Source organism: Accipiter gentilis, chromosome 8 (assembly GCF_929443795.1).
Source record: "Accipiter gentilis chromosome 8, bAccGen1.1, whole genome shotgun sequence".
Lineage (NCBI taxonomy): Eukaryota > Metazoa > Chordata > Aves > Accipitriformes > Accipitridae > Astur > Astur gentilis.
Genome location: NC_064887.1, coordinates 34,602,151 through 34,625,172, shown reverse-complemented (window position 1 = coordinate 34,625,172; position 23,022 = coordinate 34,602,151). Strand labels below are relative to the sequence as shown.

The 23,022-nt window shown below is 40.2% G+C and overlaps 1 protein-coding gene across 1 annotated transcript in view; it reads right to left on the bottom strand.

Annotated features, from left to right (window-relative positions):
• The window catches only part of XPR1 (xenotropic and polytropic retrovirus receptor 1), a 118,066-nt gene that overhangs the window by 90,854 nt on the left and 4,190 nt on the right, over positions 1-23,022 (bottom strand). The window contains exon 2 of the mRNA XM_049809137.1: positions 19,435-19,486. Within this exon, the coding sequence (XP_049665094.1) occupies positions 19,435-19,486 (52 nt within the window). The remainder of the gene's footprint in view (positions 1-19,434; positions 19,487-23,022) is intronic.

Below are 23,022 nucleotides of genomic sequence, written 5' to 3'. Positions count from 1 at the left end.
AATGTACAATTCACATCCTTTTGTCTAAAACAGACATGTTAAAAAAGTGAGGTTTTAGGTTTGGTGGGGGTTTTTGGTTTGGTTTGTTTGTTGTTTTTTTAACCAGCATTATGAGTTCACATGGATTTCTTATAAGAGGAGGTCAACCTCTTTCTCTCAACTGATTCAGATGAAAACATACTGAGATTACAAATAAATGTAGCCATAAATCTTTCTCCCCCAATTAGTTTCTACAATCAGCTGAAAAACAGCATCAAGAGTATCCTGCAGATTTAAACAAGAAACATCAATTTACAAGATATAAATAATCACTTTTGATACAGTTGGAAACATGAAGATAATTGCTTCTCTAAACATAGCTGCATGGGATTTTATCCATCATTCTGGAGATGAGCATTGCCTTCCATCAATGTTTTAGTCACTGCAGTCATCTTAACCTTCCATCTTATTCTTCCTGAAGTTCAGGTACTGTCTATCTTTTTAGGCACATCCTATTTTTACTTCAGGTAGGTATTCACATTACTACTGTAAAACAGTAAAAAAAAAAAAAAAAAAAAAAAGGTTCTGTAAAGTGTCTTTGTATGTAGCTCTCACTAGCATTTTGACTAAGTTTTAAAAGACTGCCTTAAGTTAGCAAGTCTAGTTGGGCACTTATTTCCATTGTACTGGAGTCAGTCAAATCACAGTCACATGAAACCCATGGTTTATCTGAAACCTTGACTGTGCTCATTTTTCCCTTATCTTCATTTTCCAAAGCCAGTGAACTGTATGATAAATAGTTTAAATAAACAAGTTTTAAATGAGTTCTCTTATGGATCAACCTGACAGAGGGCCATGTACATCTCATGCCTTCCTTGGTCCTATTCAATAAGTACAGTATGCCGTTAATGCTGTTAGAAGTTAAGTCATTCAACAACTGAAGAGAGAGCTAACATTATTATCTGTTTTATCAAATAAAATATTTTCATTTGTGAGGGAGCTATTCTTACCCCACTGTAATCTATGTGCATCTACCTCAGTACTAAGCTGTTCAAAGAAGAGCAGAGTTTAACAATTAGCACAGGGTAACAGCATGTTAATGGATTTTACTGCATGCTACATATATTGGTGTTCAGAAAGATTAATGGCAGAAAAATGCATTAATCATCTTAATAAGCCTGACTGTTTCTCTAAAGTAAATGCAAGAAAAACAGTTCTTGCCTACAGCTGGAGAATGTGTGCTGTCTTCCACGTACCTCTCGGTATTGTTCAAGTATCCTGTGGTTACCAAACCGCAACAACACTGGCTCACTCCAGAATCCTACAGCCTCCAACAGCAGCATTTTTCTTATGAGCTCTCTGCGTTTGTGAGAAATGTCACTGGGGACTTCTCTATTGCAGGGTGGCAAGAGGAAAAAAGCAACAAAAAAATTGGTGGGGTGATGGCAGTGCAGTGTTTAGTCCTCAGATCTTATTTGCATATAAAGCTCTAATTTCATACTAATTCCAGTGGGACCAGTTCTGTTACTCCCTGTAGGTACCACTCAAGACTCCAAATGATCACTTCCAGACAGAGTAACAGAAAGTTACTTTGGGGTTCAGTTTTAGGCTTATTTTCAGTTTACAGATGTATCAACAACATTTCCCTCCTCATTCAGAATCAAAAGGAAACCTTCCAACAAGCATGTTCAAAAGACATGCTTGATACTACAACAAATTAATAACATACACTAAAAGTCCATTTTAGCAAATCCAAACACACTCTGAAGTGCCAGTGTGCCTTTCTTTCAGCACTCGGTGACAAAGCACAGGTGAAAGCCCTTTACCACCCTAGTCTAACAGAAGTTTATTCCACAGCTGTTTGGAAACAGCAATAAGGAGCCTAACTCTTCCATGATTACCATTAAGAAAAACCATCAGATACAACTTCTCCTAAGAAGCTGGTTTCTCTGCTCCTAATATTATGGCTTTCATTAGATTAAAAGCTTCTCTTCTACCGTGAGGAAATTAAAACTTCTGTTATTCTTGGTTTCAGCTAATGACATTTTACCCCTCCTGAATGGACACTGGAGTTAAAATGGAAAGACTCAGGTTTACTGCTCTTTAAAATACACTTTTACAAATTACCACCTCCTTTTATCATTGCTTGAACCTACATTAATAAAATTAACACATCTTAGCTCAGCTTTCTGACATTAAATGTTGCAAGAGGCCTACACAACAGCCTTATCTACAAGTCCACCTCAGAGAAGCTACCTGCAATACAGATGTCAAAAGCTGCCTGCAGTTTGAATTTCAAAAGCTGCTCGTATCAGCCTACATCAATCACAGGAAAATATAGATCTGTTTGCTTCACAGAGAAAATATTTTTGCCTTTGTAGCTAAAAAAAAAATAATAAAAAAATAGTTTCTTAAAAACCTGTGTCTATTGATTTTAACAAGAGCAAGGAGCACTCAGAACATCAACAAAACAAATCCTCCATGAACCCTTGGGAGAAAGTCCTGTGGCAAGTTTTTCAGCCCTTCAAATAAGTAGCTGCCAAATACCCACATATAGTGGCCAGGTATCATTATCTGACCAATCATTATATTTTTGTGGGCCCCCCCCCCCCCTTTTTTTTTTTTTTTTGCTAAAATTTTTAACAGTCACACCAACTGCCCAGATGCATTTAAGGAGAAGCCTTCATTTAGGCCAGATATCATGTATTTGTCATTATACCTATTTGCCCTGAAGCATGCAGGCATGCCCTAGAAGTCACATAATTATAACAGTTAATGAATCATTTTAACATTGCAAGTCCTTAAGGGTCTTGGAACCTCTACCAGATTTCATGAATTTCCAAGTAGGTATGAGGAAGTAATGAAAAAAAATCTAGATTATTAAAGTTTCTTCCACAGGATAAATTTACTTATAATAAGAAATCACTTCCAAGATATTCAAATGAAGTAGCAGCAGCATCAGGGAAAGCTCCAACATGCTTTTATACGCAAATGGCAAGAACAGAGAGAAGCCAGAAAGATTTTTTAAAATCCTCAAGCTTGTACTCGGATAAAGTTCTTAATACCACACTGCCAATTCAACTGTAAAGTTGAACCTTAAACAGGTTACATATAAAAAAATTAAAATCCTAATACACAGTGAAATGTCTGAAATTCCACTGGACCCACGGCAGAGCTGGAGATGCAAAACCTAGAGGCCTCACACCACTGGCAACGGGCAATGCAGAGCATGAAGCGGCAGGAGCGCAAAACTCCCTCTTGCTATCTCTAATAAGCAGACTATCATGTTCTTGCTCTCTGCCAGCACCAACTGCTAGGGAAGCTTAAAATGAAGTTCATTATAAGTAAATTTTGACACCAAAACAAGCTACAGCAGTGGATTGTGGAATGAGATGCAATCTGGCTATTATTTAAGAGGTCCTCTTCACAACTGGAACAGTCATTCTGATGCCTAGTATAAGATGCTCACAAAATAAAATCAGTCCAATTGCTACACTGAAAGGATAATTTCAGGGGAAAAAACACAAAGAGGAAAGCTTGTGAGACAGCAGCTCATGGAATACAGAAAACACTGGTGGCTTAACTGATCAAGTGCCACAGAAGATGATCAAGAAGCAGAAAAAAAAAAAAAAAAAAGAGAGCAGCCTCCAAGTCACTCAGAATCCACCAGCAAATCTCTTCATGCTTCTCAGTCATGACAAAAATCACAATCCATTTTCTTCAGCCTTGGTCTACACTGTTCACGGTTTCCAAGAGAATATACACCAGCATATGTGTACCCTTTCTATAGCTTTGACTTACAGGCAATGGGCTAAGAATCACAAATGCCTAATTAGGCACATGTCAAAGCCTACATTTTTCACTATTACAGAGCCATATTCAGACTTTCAAAAATTCTTCAAAAAAATACAAGAAACAGCCCATCCACCACACTAGCTAACTTAACTGCAAAGACAAGGCAGCACAGACCTTATCGCCAGATACGAGACTTTTGCTTAGGAGGTAAGCAAGTCAAGATACCTTTAAAGCAATATGGCAGACCCATATGAACAATTCTAAGGAAAACAATGTCATATATAAACAATGTGCTGGAGAGCAGTAAAGGCTCTAAGCTTACTCATGTTCTCTTATTTTCCTCCATAAGAAAGAGAGTCATGGTTTCAAGTTTTACAAGATTTAATGAACACAAGGAGTGAAACAGCTGAACACCATCAATCTTGTTTTTTCCCCTTGCCAAGGACTATGTCTTCTGCAGGAACTCACTCCTTGCCCAGAAACCAAACTACAGTTTTCTGCTTCTTCCTCTTCCTCCTCTACTCCCTGGCAGTTGCACATAATCCAAGTTCAAACACTTGTACTAAAGTTTTACAGAATATACAAGCATCTTCAGTTACTGGACACTAAATTAGCTATCCAAAAAATACAAAAGAAATATTGTAGTCTATAAAAGCAACATACAGCCAGACTCAAAATCAGCTTGTCAAAGAATCAGACACCAACTTCTATTTCAGTCATAAAATTCCTCGCTATGCAGTAAGGAAAAAGCTATAATAAAAAGAAAATGACAAGAGAAAGCTATTAAACAAAATCTGCCTTTAAAAAATGATCCGATATCACAAATGCTACTTGTATTTTGTGAATGTAACCAATTTGACAGGAGCAGTAACTGGAAACAGATTGTAGCTGACACGTTGACGTATTTCTACTCTTGATTTAACAGGGAAGTCTTCAACTTCTTACTGGTTTTCTAACTTGAAATAAAATAACGATGAAAGAGAAAAGAGATGAGAACCTCACCATCTACAAAGCAGAGGCCACAGGTAATAGCAGCTGGTTTAGTTCTTCAACTGGCTCTTTCTCGACAGGGACAGCCAGAATTTCAGCTGATTGAATTCCTAAACCACTATATCAAAGTCTGTGCTATTCATTTATTTATTTTATTATTAGCAGGTCACAGAAACTTCAAGACTTGCATGAGTGTCAAGTCAACCAAGGAAAATCAGGTTTTTGCAAATAATTTTAAATTTACATCCACAAATTAATTGTAAAAAACCCCAAATGAAAATGCTTAAGTGCAGAACACGTGAAAAAAAAGTGTTTGCTCTAAAGCTATTTCTTTTTACATTATGAAGATTATATTGGCCGATAACAAATACTTACTATACATACAGGTGCACTTTGGATAAATAAAAAACAGTATTAGAGAGAAAACAAAAAGATTGCCTTTAAATATAGCTACCTAAGTAAATGCCATTTAGGTGAGAATATCTGGTAAATTATAAAACCAGAGACATATGGGGAGAAGAGACATAACCTGACTGCCTACCTATAGCACAAAAGGCAACTGTAATCCGTAACACATTGCTAGTTTCATATACTTCTCCATTTCTGGCATAAATATACTGCTTAACAAGATAGACATAACAGTCTCCATACAGGTTTTACATTCAGACTATTAATACAGGTGTGCAAAACAAAATCCTTCTTTTCATTAAAAGTGTTCTGAAAATCCACATCCACAAAGAATGCCCTGTATTTCTTACAGCTAGGTGAAGATAAGCTTTGCACTGCATATGGAACTATATGCAGTACAGCTTTCCACTAGAAGTAACCCAGTTGTCTGGGATTTGAAATGCAAGGGTAACTATTCCAACAGAACAAACGTCTCTGTTAAAAAATAAATAAATAATTCACATTATCCTGTTGACAACAAAGAGCCCATCAGTTCAGGTAGGCCTGCTTCAGAGCTGCCATTTATCCCCCCTCGCCAGTTTAGTTCCACAGCAGCAGCATAATCCTCCCGCTTTGATCAGCTGCAAAACTGCTTGTTTTAAACAGACAGATGCGTGGAGCCATCAAATTCTGCAGTCAGTCATCTTCTTGCAGCCTCCCCAGCCTGAAAGTGAGCACCAAGCAGCAAGTAACAGAGCTGGATCCCTTAATTTAAGATCAAGAATATTTGTAAATAAATGCATGTACAGAACACTTATTAAATAGGTCACTTTTTATTAGGATAATTTCTCTCCCACACACTGAAGTAAAGCACAGAAGATTAATTTAAGGTCAGCAGGCAGACGTGGTACACTGCAGAGCTACATCAAGAGAGAGTTGACACTGCCTCCTCTCTTCCGCCTCTTCTCAGAAAAAGCCACACTCTTTGCAGCTGAGCTACGAACCTTCTTCTCCATCAACAAATAGTTCCACCAAGCGTGGCGTACAAGAGGCACTGGATAAAAAACAGCAAACTCACTCTCAGACTGCATGGTCCCTGCTTTGGTTAGGTTTCAAATAGCCATTCGAGCCTTTGCTTTCAGTTGAAATAACCTCTTGCCACCCTCCAACACAGGAAACTGAAGATCTAGACAAATTAACTTTCCAAGGAAGATCAGTGCAACATTATGCAAACCGGAAAGAATTAGTGCTGTGTAATCCAGAAGCTGCAAGTGCAAAGCAGCTGCATTCGCTTCTGACACAGCAGAACTGAAGTCTAACTAAAAAATCAGAAGCAGGACTTAATATTAAAAAATCTCATCAATGCAAGTCTTGAAAGATTAAAAACAGAACAGCATGACCAAACGATGACCCAAACCAAATCTGAATCCACAAATAAGGCTCAAACACTTTAGAGAAGTTGCCAACTCTGACCATACACAACACAACACTCAAGCAACTAAGGATAGTACTTCAAGCACTTCTTCATTTTTACTAATTTCTGTAAATAAACTTAAAATTGAAAAACACAGAGAATGACAAAACACAGATTCTCAAGCAGTCCAAGACATATTGCCTTAGCCTAGCCAAGGAGCTGGAAAAAGTAAACATAGGAGTGGAAAGAGAACTCATGATGGCAGTTTTCTCCATTCCATTAGAGCCAAACATTGTCATCTGAAAAAAAAAATAATTGAAATAATACTATCCCTTTGGGTTACAGTTACAAGCTACTCCTAAAAGATGAAAACCTGTCCTGACATCAGTTAATACTCTGAGAGGTTTGGGGTTTACTTCCTCTGTTTAAAAATCTCACAACAGCCGAACCACATGAAGACTGTAAGGTCTGATGGATATTTGCAAGAGAAGTCAAGGAACTTGTGGTATTTATATCTAAGCTTCTTCCCCTCTATTTTTTTAAAATTTAGAATACTTCAAGTGGGATCTCCTGTAATTGATATAAAGGGATTATACAGCAGCATTACAGCACCAGAAACTGAACACTTCCATTCTCCAGACTACGCTTTGACAAAAAGACAGTTTTCAAACTGCAACATGATCTTGCTGAAGTAACTGCAAAATATTCAGAGGAAAGAGTGCAAGTATAAAGTGCAGTTTCATGTAAATACCAGCTTCGTGCAATATTCAGAATAAACCCCCTGCAATATTTTAATTTTGCACTTCCAGCACAATTCAGTATAGGAGTTAATAAAAATCAAACCCTTCGGGTACCAGAAAGTTAAGGCAAACTGGAAGCTTGTATTTGGAAGGCTTTGGCATCGTTATTCACTATTTTAAAAAAAGAAATCATTCAAAAGCCCACAGTGCCAACCATAATAGTGAGGTTCTTGTGCCACTTCCCCTTGCTACAGCAGAGAATCACTCATTTATCTGCTACCACACAGTGTTTGTTCAGCAAAGGTAACAGAAAAATTGACAGGCTGGCTAGGAGCCATAACGGCAACTCTCCAAAGGATCAGCATAGGTGGAAGTTATGATGGGGAAATTCATAAGGCAGGAAAAAAATACCAGCCTTTTTTACCAACTCTAAAGAGTAAAACGGTGCACGTAAGTGGAAGTCTCAAACAGACATTGATCTAGTTATGTACAAAAGAGTACACAATACCATAATTTCTCTTCCTTATTTGATAGATAAAGCTTCCAAACATCTCGGAAAATAATTATCGTACATGAGACCAGCCACCATGAGGCACAAGCAAAAATGAGAATTGTGGCCAAGGTGATAAGAAGGTGATGGAGCAGAAACACCTCTTCCCAAACTCACCTCATTATCACCCATATACCTCAATAGCCATGAAATCACACCTGAAATGGACGGAGGCTGGCAAACCCCTCTGGCACACCCTGCTTACCACGTAAATAGGATTCAGTAAAATTGTTTCACATGTAGAAGACTGCAGAATTGCTACAATTAAGGTCTGCTGCCCTTAGTTTCAGAATAGCTAGTAAATATTTTTATGCAAGCTAGGTAAAGAGACCAAAGCCTTCAAGCACATGCTATAAAGCACTCATGTTACTACTGAAATACCAAACTAAAGGATTTGGCAGCCTAGCCTTACTGTATTAGCAGGGGTGGGGGGAACCTTCTCAGCTGGTGAGAGTTCCTGCATCAGCAATTCCTGACTGACAGCTGCGCTGTACCAGCCTCCCTCTCCATGTCCCCAGGGAAATGAATTCCATGTCTGATGACTAATTCATTACTCAGATTTGTGCTTAGGCAAGTCCAAGCCCAGATCACGCACCTTCCAACGCTGAATTCCTCCTCAGCCGGAAAGCGAGCGGGTGCACATCTGCTCCATCTAGAACGCTGCATTAGCATGCGGCCACATCAACCCAGCTCAATCAGCTGAGAACAACAGCCGGAATTGAATCTGTAGGAGCTGGCTGAAAGCAGAAGAAACTGAAAGGGAAATTGGTGTAGATCAATTCTAGCTGAGCTGCATTTGGATTTCTAAAACTGAAGGAGCAGATTTGAAAGCTCTTTTGTCAGTACCTTTGGAGCCTTTGAGGCTCGAGCTCAAAGTCCTATTTAACACCAACAGTAGCAAACTAACCTTCCACTGCAGAGAGACATGGGTGCAGCTAACACCAGAGCCAAAGACACCAGCTGGGGAAGAACAGCGTCCACATGTACAGAGAAACACGAGCCAGGAACCAAAAGCAGCCTGGCAAGCTCCACTCCGTGCTGCAGCCCCTGAGAGAGCCGGGGGCTGAGCCCTGACCCAGCTCCTGGCAGGCTGGCCGCACACAGATGCACTTGTTCCCCTTTTCCCTTCACTATCCTTCTTGGTCCTTCACTTTCTGTGGCTTCACCACGAAGATGACATCTGCTGAAAAGAACAGTATTAAAGCTGTGGCAGGCTCCCCATTGCTGATGTATTGCTAAAACTCACACCCGATATGGGGTATTTTTGCAGGATCTGAAGTGCTCACCAGAAACAGCAGTCACCTTACAGCCAGGATTATTATGGCAGATGGGGCTGATCAGGTGTGCCAAACTCTACAAGCTCAGCATCCTGTCTCTAACCTCTCTGCCTCCAACTGCTCAAAATTTCATTCACAATCCATATTTTACTGACTTATGTGAAACATGAAGTTTTAATAAACAAGTCTTATCGACATCCTACTAACTAAATCTGCACCGTAAATGAATGTCGTGTGTTAAGAGCATCACGTACAGCATCTGAAACCCACAAATGCAGCCTCTATATACACAATTACCAATTGCAAGCACTGATGTTAATCCAGTTCCATCACAGAAAAGAAAAAGGTGTTCTGACTTTTTTTTCCTTTACCCTCCCTGGGAAGCCTTCTTGTCTCTAGGCAATTCAGTGAATTATAACCTCTTAAAGGCTTCAAAAGGACACAAAACTTCTAAGAAATGTATTCCTGCACCTGTGTTCACCAAGGTCCAAGCAGAACCAAGCCGTGACCCAGGCTTCTAATGGAGAAGTGTGTTCTCCTGTGGCTGGGCAGGGGAGAAACTGAAGCTTTGCCTTGGATTGCTGCAGAGCTCAAGGACCATTTGGCATATACAAAAGACTATGAAGTAACATGGAATGCCCATATCAGGCTCTCAGATTATTTATTTCCTTGCTTTCTAATTGCTACTTCTGATTAGGGAAGACAAAGTCATACTAAAACACTGACGTACAACAAGCCAAATTCCTTTAACCTATTTATAGAATTTACCTTATAGGTACATCAGCCAATCCTGCTCATTATCACCTCATTTTACTGCATTGCCTGTGACTCACTCCTACAGCTGTGCTCATAAGGGAGCTGCCTTTAAAGAGCATACCTGGGTTCACAGATTAGCAACCACACTATAAATGCTGCTTGATGCCCTGACACACAGCATTAAAAATACAAAGATATTCACAACGAACTCGTATAAATGACCAATCAGCTAGAACAGGAAACGAGGAGAACAAAGAATGGGGGTTTAGACCAATGATGCCCACTTTTCCCTATAGCTGACATGTTATAGGACTGACAACTAGACAGGCTAGTTGGTACTGAACTGCTCCATCTAAGCAGAAGTGAGGAGCTCAGCAGAGCTGTCCTGGAAAGCTGCTCAGGGACAGGACACCAGCAAAGGCGGTACCAGAATAGCAGCCTTGGCCACATGTCAGAACAAGTCTGCAACTTAGGACAAGATAGATCCCGAGTTAACAGCTCGCTCGTGCTGATGTTTTCAGCTTCTCTGCACTTTGCCCCACAAATACGTTAGGAGCATTTATAAAGGCATGCTAAGCAATTACAGCAGAAATAAAACCAAGATTATAAATACAGTTTGGATGCCAAATTTGCCTCTTTTTGCTATTTAGAGCTCACATTTCAGCATGCAAAGAATTCTCACACACCCCAAAATGTGTGCCTGGAGCAATATAGCACATGCAAAATAAATTGCATTTATATTGGTATGTTATGGCATGCAATTTCCCTCTTCCCAATCACACTGCCTCCCTCTCTTGCTAAGTCAAATAGCCTGTCAGCTTCTCATCAGGAAGTAGAAATTGGTTTTCTATCTCCTAGGAGATAAACAGGACTTCCCCCCTCTGTAGAGGGGAAGTTGAGCTGTTGAGTGCACAACACAAGAGCCAGCGCCCGCAAACAGGCAGGCTGGGGCGTGCTCACCCACAGGCTCTGCACCATCCCAGTGGCACTCTGTGCCCACTGCAATGCCAGTCACCTTCCTGGACCAAACAATAACTACTTTAAAAGGTAGATTTGTATATTTTCCTGCAGGTTTTTTTTTTGTGATTTTTAGCTGAACATAACACAACTGACTCACAATGCTGCTGCCTTACAACTAAGGAGCTTTAAGTACTCTTGTCATACCATGTGTTAGTAAAATATCCTTTATACCTCTCTGCAGTTTTCTTGAAGCTACACCTCTTCTCAGTTCACAGGGGAACAGAACCATAGGATTGGACTTTTATATTTAGGCTGTACTAATTCAGAAGAAAAGGGTTACCACACTCAACAAAAGTAGCGTAAAACAATCTAAAATACATTAACTAAATGGCCATATAATAAATAGAATAGAATTTTAACTCTTTTTTTTTAACTGTGGCTTTGTAAAACTAAGATGCTGTAATTTTGTAGTTTTACACTATAACTAAAGATTATGTATTTACAAAAAGCACAATCACATCTTAAATTAATTCATTATCTACTTGTACTAAAAAGGGGTCAAGCTGCAAGGCAACAGATACACTGTAAAAAAAAACCAGGTGAAATACGCAACGAGCCTTCATTTTTACTTTGGGAATCAGCAAAAAGAAACATGGCCAGGAGTGGGTTGACTTTTCACCACATCCTTGCTAATTTTAAAATAACGTAATCAAAGAGACAGACCTTCTCATGTTCAGAAACCATTATTACGATAGCCACTGCATGGTACGGCCTTACAGCAGATTAAGGTAACACACCTGAAAGGACCACTCTAGCAGGAGGACGCCCAGGGACACCCTTTGCTCCTCCACCACATCACACAGAGATGTCAGGACTCCACGAGATATTGGCGGGCTGGCCACTCTTCTAAGGCACCTTACAAGCAGCTACGATGTAGAAGAATGAGATTTCCTTTCAGGGATATTCTGCTCATTCCCTTGCCCACAGCATGCATTTTTAAAGGGAGAGAGAAACCAATCAAATTTAATTCATATTGCATTATTCACCAAGTAGCTATAGTCTCATCCAAAATCTTAATTGTCTAATAATTCAAATCACCTATTTCAAACACAGCTCCAAAGGAATGACTAGAAAGCCAGAGGCTGCCTCCTACACAGACACTAAATCTTGCTGTTAAGATGTCTAGTGCAGTCTTTTTTTGAAACAAAGCAATAAATACTGGCCTCTTGTATATACACGTGCAGTGCTTCTTTATGTCTACAGCCAAAATGCTGTCTGATGTTTCACTGTTGTCTCAGTGTTGATAGTGCAGTGCTTCGTTGAAGTCACAGCTGTCTGTCAATCTTCCAGCTTTGTGAATCTTTCTACTTTCCAGCCCTCAAGTTTTGACCACTAACATGAAACCTGGCACATACCAGTTAAATTACGAGCACTGTTAATTCCTCTAACCACTAAAAAAGTAACAGACTGGCATTTTTAAATTACTTGAAAGCAAATGCAGGAAGGAAAAAGGGGGGGGAAAAAGGCACAGTTGAGCATTTCTGATATTGCTGTTACCCTACATACATCATTAAGGAATCGTCTACAGCCCCTCTGCAGCTGGACTGATAAGCAGTTTGCAGACTTGCAAAAGAAACCTGCCTCTAGGTGCAGCCCTTTTCATATGGACCAGCCTTGACTACCAGGTCCAGCTTTCACTGTTACCTCCTGAGCTACATCCAGCTCTTTAATTATCCTGGGTTTAACAGCTCTTAGTACTCAATACCAAAGCATGCTTTAGTAAAGAAAAAAAGGGTACAGAACAAAATTACAAAGCAATTAACTGCCCGTCTGTAAGCCTTGAACCTGTACTCTTTGGCACACTTAGGGCTCAAGTTCTTCACCCAGTGCGAATGCCTCAAAGCTCTTTGAGCTGCTGAGGAAGTTACCCAGAACACACCAGAAGACAGAGGAAAAGAAAAAAGGCGTGCTCAGCAACAACACGAGCTTCCCAGCTCATGCACACAGATGAAGTGGCATATCAGCCCAGCAGCTGACCACGGGGCAAATGGAAAGTGTGAGGAAGTCCAGCATTTCCACCAACCACAATCACAAGCTTCCTTCAGAAAGAAACAGTAATCCACACAATCAACCTGCTGCACTACTTCCCACCACAACCTTCTTTGTTACCCTGCATGGTCCCACACCAGCCCAGAGGCCCAGGGAAGCTCCCGTCTGCACCAGAGGTACTCTCTCACAGACTTTCTTTCTGGAGCAAGTAGTTTCTAACAACTGAAAGGGTTCACAGCCAAGTGCAAAAATACAAACGAGCTTGCAGCCCACAGGAACCAGCACCTGTACGCAGCCAGGACCCTGAGCGCACCAGTCCCTTGGGGCAGCAGCAAGGGCTGCTCCCAGCTGCCAAGACAGTTCTGAACATACTCCAGTGCCACAACTTGAGAACTTGTGATCTATACAACAGTAATAAAATCAAAACTTATATTAGCCAGTAGTCCGCACTATCAACAAGTTACTCTCAATCTCTCCAGCTCTGTACCTAACCTGACCTTTATTCCACACCCACATTATGCTAATTAACGGTTAAGCAGAATTCAATCACTCAGTACTCAATACCTCTGACGAGGACACTATATGGACAGCATAGGTGGGTCTGCATTACTCTGAATGAACAGAAAGTGGCATGCATTGGTACAAAGCAAGCACCACGGTCAGTCTCAATGCTGACTTGCTGCAAAAACTGCTTTTGACAGCAAAGTGACTTTTACATGAGAACACAGTACACTACATTTTCATATAGGCATCTGTGCTCCAAATATTTTGGTGATCATACAGCTGTTCTCTCACACTGCTCTGCACCCTCCTACAACCATATGCACTGTTTACCTTTCAAATCTTATTGCCCTAGGGTAAGAGAAACCAGACATCACCTCCTTCTCTAAATGCTGGTGTGCAGCCAAGTTCTCCTCCTGTCCACTGTTTGCATGATCTGGAAGCTAACATTTTCAACAAGCCCAATAACCTATTTTTCTAAGGCTAGGCCAATACCCAGCATCAGGTCTCCAACTGAGGACTGTCATGGAATTTTTTTTTTTTTTTTTGAGTTTACACACTAGTTATAAATGTGGGGGCCTCCAGACTGAATTACAATCTGCACAGAATCAAGGACCAGCATCAAGGGTGCAGGACACCAACCTTCAATCACACGTGTCCTTCAGAAGGACACCAATTCCCTTTATGGGTGTGCAACAAGATAGTGAAATAAAGACAAAGCATTCACCTGCTTGTGGCAGCTTCATGGTAGTTGATGTGAAGCAGTTCTGTTGAAGACTCCCTTAAACCTCAGCATTCCCATGTAAACAAAACCTCAGCCCGCTACAAAGTAAGCTTATGCAATTGGAAATAAACATTTATTTTGAAATAAAAAGAAGACATCCGTATACATACAGACAAACCATAAGCCTTTGATCAACCCTACAAAGCATGTCTGCATATAACAAACAAAAATTGTCAGCCTCATAACTTCCTTTGGAAAAAAAGAATGTGATTTTCCACACCCTGCTTATTCACTAAGATTACTTACCACCCTAAAGAATACTATTTTATTTATTTAGTAACAGAAATAAATCTAAACTAAAGATTTGTAGCTGTCAGTTGACATGGTAAGTGCATTACAAATGAAAGCAGAAACAAGGGTGTAACCACACAGGACACACTGCCAGTGCTGGCACTCTCAGGATGTCCCAAACTTGCAGCTCTTGCTTTTCTAATCTAGTGCAAGTAAATAGGTGACGATACAGATTACAAGTACCAGCAAAGGATCTCCATTACCACTAAAGCTTTTCCCCTACCAATCAAATCTTATTTTAACATCACCTATTAATTTTAGGTTTGAGTTCTACCTTAAAGCACCTGTACTCCCCACTCCTATGCTGTTACACCATTCCAGCCCCACGCAGCCCTTCGACCAGCAGTGGTCCTCGTTCAAAAGGTGCCACTGGAATTCAGGATCGGGGTTAAGTGGAATCAGTAATCTCCATAATAAGAGGATACAACAGAATGCTCTTGTACCATCTGATATTACAACAACAATGTTTGTTTACACAAGTATTAAAGGGAGGTTAAATTTCAATATCTGAAAGACAAATATTCTAGGAAATTATATTTAGAGTGGACCCTGTCCATTCGAGCAGATAATCAGAATGAATAATTTACAGCCACACTTTCATCTCCACTGCAGCTGAGAAGAGCCGCATCGTAAGGAGCTTGGGGAGATGCCGACACATCTGCTTACCAAGTGGAATAATCGGGAGGACTCCAAGCAACAGTGGTCCAGTAACCTGTTTTACTTAGGTGACAAATGGGACAGGAAGCAGTGGGAAGAATCAAGAATGCAAAAAAATCAACATGCTCAGGGTGAGGTCAGTATTTCATGCTTTTGCAATACTGGACATTCTGCCTCAGAGAAAACAAGTGCTACACTGAGTTTTCACCTCTAAATTGTCACAGATTCTTCCTAAAGGTAGCTCAGGGTCAAGGAAGGCTGCCTGCTCACACTGACCTGGCATGCTTGCATGCAGGCCTTCCTGCTGTGCCATGAGGACTCAGAAGCCGAGAATAACATCATTGCAGCATCAATTCATCCAGACTGCTCCAGTAACAGTAAGCCCCACGTAGCAAACAGCTAACAAAGCAAACACACATCAAAGAATTCTCCAGAAATTCAAGCAAGTCCCATCATACAGCCAGGAATCAAGCATCATTTGATACTTCTTTCAGTGATGTGTATGAGATTGAATTAACAGACTAAACACTAATTTTGTACAGATGTTGCTCAAGTGGAAGGATGGTGCAAGTTTCATCAGGGAAAGCCTTGTAAAAAGATGATGAGCATCTGGAGGAGTAACACTGGCATATAGAAAACTGTCGTTACAAAGTACACAGACAGGAAAAAAAAATGTATCTTTGATCAGATTAAAGAAATCTATGTGTACAGCTAGCAACTGCCAAAAAAGACATGCATACAATCTGGTAGAACTCTCATGAAACACAGGGAGCCATAGCATCTTGCAATCGTGTCAGGGGACAGCTATAAACAATTTCTTCCTATCATACAGCCCTGACACATTTTGCTTATTCACATCTACAAGGGCTTTGGTTAACATCGCAGTCTGTGTTTATTACCTGAAAATAGGAAAAAGCAGATAGATAAAGGTATGATTCAATGTAGCACAATGAGAAGTGTCATCATATAACCAGATAATAAGCAGAGTAAAAATTGCACAATTTAGAGCCAAGATCCTCTTCACAGCAATACTTTGTCCACTAAAGTAGCACTAGGACCATCAGCTGCAGAGCTTAAGAGAGTTAGCTGTGTTTACCCACGTCCCAACCACAAACAGGAGATTTCTAAATACAAAGCCAATGAAAACTATTAACAATTCACCTATTACCTGTCTTGCCTATTACTTACAACATGCCCTGGTTGGGTAGCACTATTTCATTGTTGTTTTAAAGGGTTTCCAAAATGCTTCCAGCATACTACTAAGCCATACAAAGCATTTCTGTATGTATACAAATTTTACCAACTGACATAGTAAGCAGCCTGCAGCAGAAATCTAAGAAACTCATTCACAAGTCCTGAATTACACATCCAGCCGAGCAGAGTAAGAACTAGGAATATCCTCAGCTTTGGTATACAAAACTCCCTTTTCTTCACAGTCCAATGTGTTAACTGAAGATTAGCTTTACAAAGTATCTAAGGTAAATCAAAACCAACTGTGTGTGTCTACAGTGCCTGTGATCAACTAGATCAATTAGAAAATGGGTTTTAGTTAAACCAGTCTAAAATGAGATTCCATTAGCCTCATAGTGGAAAGCTGGGTTTCAGTAGCACACTCCTGTAGTTTCTGTGCTAAGCTCAAAATAACACAGAAGCATCCATCGCAAAATCCATATTAAACTGAAAATATGCAGGACAACAGCCAGGCCCTGACAATAGCTGCTACATCCTCCACAAAGTTCAAGGAACTTGCTCCATCTCCTCTGATAGGGACTAGAGCAATGTTTTGGGCACAGTTTGTATGCAGTCACACACTAACCCTGCCCTAAGGCTTCTACAAACAAAGGCAGAAGGGCTTTAAGGAGAAAGAAGCAAGCAACAGGAATGAAGAAATACCCAGTGTTGACTCATTTCCAGTACAAGCCTTTCCTAAAGCTGTAGCTCATGGAAAGACATCTGCCTTCCCTCTGTCACTTCTGCACTCCTATGGGCAACAGCAGAACAATCCACTGGCTCAGACCTGCCCGTACAAACAGCTCAGTCACTCCAGCGCAAATAGTCTGGCCCCATCCTGAGCAACAGTTTTCAGAGAGGAACCCAGAGACTAAAAAGCAAAACAGAGTGTAAGCAGAGAATAAGAGAGGGAAAGAACACACTGAAAACAAAATTTAAAAAATCCAACCACCATGCACATACTCACATTCACTTAACGAACAAAAGGTGAAAGAATTAGTATATCTGCTCTCTACTTAAAGGTGATTCAGGCAAGACAGAGTTAAATATGAGTGGTTCAAGGTGGTTTGGATTACTTTGTTCTCTACAGTACGGAGGAAGAGACCTGATCCACAAAAAGTGAACAGAACATTGTTCTACTTATAAAAAAGTGTCTTAAGTCATTACTTTCCTTTTGTTGACGTTTTGAAAGCAAAGGAGGCAGAAGCGCAAGTTAAAATTCTTTTAACATTTAAAAGGGCATAAATATAATAGCGTACCATTTTATTCTTCACCATCTCTTCCTTTGCCAAGTATGTTTACACACAGACATCACAACACATTACAGAACCTCAGTATACCACAAGCATTGAAAAAAAGAAATCAAAATGCTGAATTATAACACTTCGGAGTTTTACGGCTAGCAACTCAAAGCCCACCTTGAAATCCTATGTACCACAGGCAAAACCCAGTCACATTCAAACATTAGACTACAAAATTTTATTAGCACAGACACCATTTGCTCCCATTGCCAATAATAAACTGATGGACAGAAGAAAGAAAAATCTTGTAAATGCTCCAGTCTTCCATAAAACTAATGCTGTATTTTCAACAAAATTAGTAAGTTCTCTTTAAAAGTTAATACAGATAGTCAGTTTGGCCTACACAAAACACTTCAGCTCCTCATAGCTAAAAAACTGGTTTTATGCTGTTAGGGAGAAAGGTTTGTGCATAGGTTTTAAGCAATTTTGTCACTCAAAATAATAAAGCACGATTTTCCTCTTTTGCCAGTATACCGCTGGCAAGTTTTCCTCAGTTTTCCAAGGATAATCCATATATTTTTAGATGATACTATGACCATAACCTTTAAAAATCTAGTTCTAGGACCTGCACTTTAGGGAAAAGGATGATTGATTTAACAAAATTAGCAGGCTGAGTCAAGTGAGCAACTAAGTATCAGGTTAAACCTAAAGATTACACCTGCCTGAGCATTGCTTCAATGAAGTTTTCAGCTTAGATTGTGCCTCCGGAGAGTATAAGGAAAGATTGCCCCATCACACACACACTTAGTCTATTAACTATTGCAGGTTTTGTTTTAAAATTCTAATCAAAAAGCAGGTAGAGTTAAATCCAAAAAATTAATATTCCACATTATTTTAACTATGTCATACCTCATTTCCCAATTCTAATCAACACAAAGAAAGTAGTTAATAAGCTAACATTAATAGTGACTGGCTTTATTCATGTCAGCCAACTGCCTACACTAGAAGCAGCAGTTGTTCTTCTGCTCTATAAACATGCAAGAAAGAAGCCCAGAGCCACATTCAAAGAGTTTAGTGAAATTAACATTGCACTGCAATCAAAGTGAAAATAGCAAAGGTAAGGAGGTTAAAAAGCAGTTTGAAATCCACATGAAGGGCAAGAAAGTAGGGAGTAAAGCAATATAAAGGCAAAAACTATTCAGCACTTCAAAGACAACAAAAGGAACAAGGAAGATAAAGAAAGTAACGGGCTCTATTGAGAAATTTTGCATAGATCATCACTTAATTAAACAAACTATTCAAAGTGCAGTGAGCTTAAAACCAAACACTGTACTAAAATAATCTAGAGAACTCAGTGGCAATAAACGCAGGCAAACAAGAAAATATACTCATGCACATACGAGAAGTAGCACAGCATTCAGGGAGGACACAGAACGCAAGGACGAGACTCTTCCAGTTCAAATCACCAGTAAAAAAACAGGAACCAGTGTATCTCTAGCACAATTATCTCCCGAAGTGGCTAGCTGTCACAGGAAAACAAAGGTCTATTCTCAAGTGATGAAGAAAGTACTTCCACCAGTGAATGCCCTTATAAGCAAGAGGAATCCAGCTGCTGAAGTCCCAAACTATACAAAGACATTTATTGTCCTAATGACAGAGGACAAAGAGTTCCAACAATCAAAAATAGCATGCAGGCTGTGAAATGTCAGGCATTTGCTCATCAGTATATTAAGTTTACCAATTTAGGAGGACAGAGGACAGAAATGTAGCAGGACTATTGTGTCCAGCACCCAATGCCAAGAAAAATATAGTTCTCAGTTACAATTTGCTTACCTTCTATAGAAGGGGCCTGGTCCACAGCTGCATATAACATCTCTTTCAAAGCCTGTAAGGGAGAGGGAGAGAACAAGGAATACAGTTAGTATTTAAAAAAAAAATAATTATATTGTTTTGATACACCTGTTTGAAAACAAAAGCAATTAAAGCTCTTTTATCCTCCAGACTGACACAGAAAAGCTATGGTACGTGATGTCAATACTATCACATGTATTTATATTAACAAAAGAAACACAAGTTCATGTTTACTGACTGTTTTGTCTAAAGCCTGTTACCTTACTAATCTATAAAATTTATTCCAACTGTATCTTTCAACATTTTCCTTTGGAAAAGTGTTTCCCGGCTGGTAGGATGTTGAAGGTTTTACATTTAGAAAAACCCCAAACAAACAAATACTGTTGCATGACACAGAAAGGAGTTTGTCAAGGCAAATGGAGGAAAAGCAGCCTCAGGGATTTCTTATCACAGTTATAGAGGAGTACAGAACTACACATACATTCTAAAAGCTGAAGACAACATGACGAAGGAGATTAGAGAACCAGGGGTGACGGCCTCCTCTTGAGGTGGAAACTGAAGGACAACACTAACGCCAGCCAGAATTATTTAACCAGGTCTTCAGGTCCTAAAGGCACCGTGAGCTACCTCCCAGAGACCACAGAAACAAGCCACTCACCTACGCTCAGACTGCTGGTGCAAGAGAAGAGCAGTGCAGGCAGCAGAACCAGGAAGCAAGGTGGTCCTACAGGTAAATATCAAGCACGCCTGGCAGTGACCCCTTCCATTACCAGAGCCAGGAGGGAGGCACCACATCAGAAACCTCATCACTTGCAGCTCCTTTTCAGAACACCTCTTTTCAGGCAGTTATTAAGACGCTAGTATTATTCCAGCTGTAGACTAAAGATTTACTCTTTCTCACATCCGAAGTGTAAGGAAGAATCAAATAAACTGAATTCAGATCAATGGCTGAAAGAATAGGTTGAACCATAAGTTTGGAGCTAGAAGCCACCAAAAAGGGTCCATTCCTACTGCTAACTGATTTGTTTACACACACCCCACATCACTTGATAAAGACAGGCATCTTAACACACATACTGCACATGAGTGTGCATCACATGCAGCTGCTGCAAAAACTAAATTTTATGCCCTCAGTTTTGAACCCACAGAAGTCTAACACAGAGAAGTCATCCAGGTCTTTCAAGTTCCTGTCTGTTCTGTCCGTTTCCCAGCATATCCTATACTTCTATAATCCTGTATCTCTGGATTTACCAGCTTGTGTGCCCATCTGTGTGTCCCCCTGCACCAGTCAAAACATCACAGCCTAAATAACAAATTCCCTAATATCCTTAAGGCAAAACCCACAAGCTCAGCAGCTGGAAACTCAGCACTGTTGTTACACGGTGGTTAGGATCCTGTTAAGTAAATATAAGGTCTAAAGGACATGTCTGTTTATTACAAGATATCCTAGGTGGCAGGCTACACCAGCAGCTCAGACATCTCTCAAAGGTCTAATTCCCGAGTCCAAAGAGGTCTCAACAAAGGTCACTTGCATAATTGTTTTCCCAACTGAGCCACTACTGAATGATCCTTGTTCCAGCGGCACAGCTCTCCTCTACCCTTGGTGCTTTTTTAAAATTCCTCCTGAACACTGCCCACTTCAGTCCTTTTCCTCCATGACTCACTGGCCAGCAGCACGTGATCTGCCTCCATGCCCCAAGTGGTCAAAAAGCCTTTCCCCTTCTTCATCCTGCTCGTCATCCTCGCCTACCTGTAAGTTTTTCCATGAACCACAACCACACAGCATAGGATAAACAAACCTGAAGAGACAGCAAATTGAAAGTCACTATAGTAAGAACTCCATTCCTTAACCCACCCAGAGGTAAACTTGCAGTGTACTTCCTATCTCTGGTTTTATCAGTCACTTTTAAAAAACAAATTAGAAAGGACAACACCACTGACAGTTCTGTGCTAAACAATCTTGAAAGCTGAAGGTGTCGGTCATCCCGCAGACCTCTCTCACCATGCAGACTGACACATTACAATCTGGCAGATTTCGCTGCTGCTTACCTGACCTATATAAGTAAACCAATAACCTGAAAGTGAAAGGCTCAGTGCTCCTTCACACCTAAAGTATTTAGTCCTCTAGGTTACAGAATTTTGGAAATGATTGTTTCAAAAGGTTACCCACCACTGTCAACTTTAAATGTTTAAGAATTACTCTTTCTGCCCTCAAACTAGACAAAAAGCGTTACTTCCTTACTTTAAATTGTGCTAGTGATACACCTTGCACCCACAGCAAACTTGATAAACGTGTATCAGAGAACAAAAAAAAAAAAAAGGCAGAAAGAAAACACACTTAAAAATGGAACTGTCAAACCTTAAGAGTGAACAAATTCAATGACAAAAACCTTAAAACGCTCGACCAAAACCATTGTTTTAAACAAGTAGCTTTCAAACCGCTTACGCTCTCCTAAGCTCGTCCGCTAAACACCCAGAAGGACAAACAGTGAAATAGCACAACAGATTTGTGTCAGGAGGTGGCAAGCCTGGGTGTGAACTGCCTATCATGAAGCAGGCTTTGACGAGCAGAATTGGCCATCTCCCAAAAACTGAAAGCCTGTTTCTGGAAGAGAGACTCCAAAGACAAGCAGGCTACCTCAGCTATCAGTTTCGTTTTCCCCACCTACTTCCTGCTGGAGGTTGTGTCTCAGAGAAATGATTTCTAAAACTCGGCAACCTGTTTCTCTTCTCCAAAGGCAAAAGTACTTAAAACCTGAAGTCTCCTTAAAAGGCAAGGGAAGTCACCTGCTCGTACTTTTTACCCATCTCTCCCATGAACTTTGCACCTCTAATAACTGTTCTGATTCTCCTCCTTCCCCAGATACTGCAATTTCAAAAGTATTAAGCACTTTTTCTTTACAAATACCATCAGACTTCTGCATCCAGATAAACAAATTCAGGCCAAATTAACCGAAACAAAACTACCATCTGGCAACTGTAAAACTCCACTGAATTTCCATCAATCGGACATGTAGATGTACACTTACATTTAAAACTCTGAGCAGATGGACCAATGCTCTCCTCTTTCTCCTAAAAAGCACTCCAGAGATGGACACGAGAGCAAAGGAAATCTGCAGCATGGTTTGTGGATAAACAGAGGACTAGCAAGCCAACAATTTCACTGCATCAAAAAATGCACATTAAATGCAGTGAAGCACGCTCTTAGCAAAAAAGCATCAGATGAAATTCATCTAGGCGTTACCTTAATTTGTCCACTACTGACTACATGAAAAAGAAAATTCTGTTGTCTGACACAAGAAGATGGGACTTTGTTTGGTTTCATATTTTATCTTTACACCACAGGACCTGAAGAGTAAATGAATGGTCCAAAACTTAAGGTTTTAAGACAAGAAGTCCACTGAAGCAGTGCATGCCGCAGCAGTAATTTAACTGGCTAGGAAAAGGCTACTAACTTAACAGAAGATGATACACTTCCAGATCCCCTAAGACAAGGTGAGCAAACCTTTTCACTGCCACTGCCAGGGTCAGGGCACATCCACAGGTCACTGCCTGGCTGTCTGCTCCGCG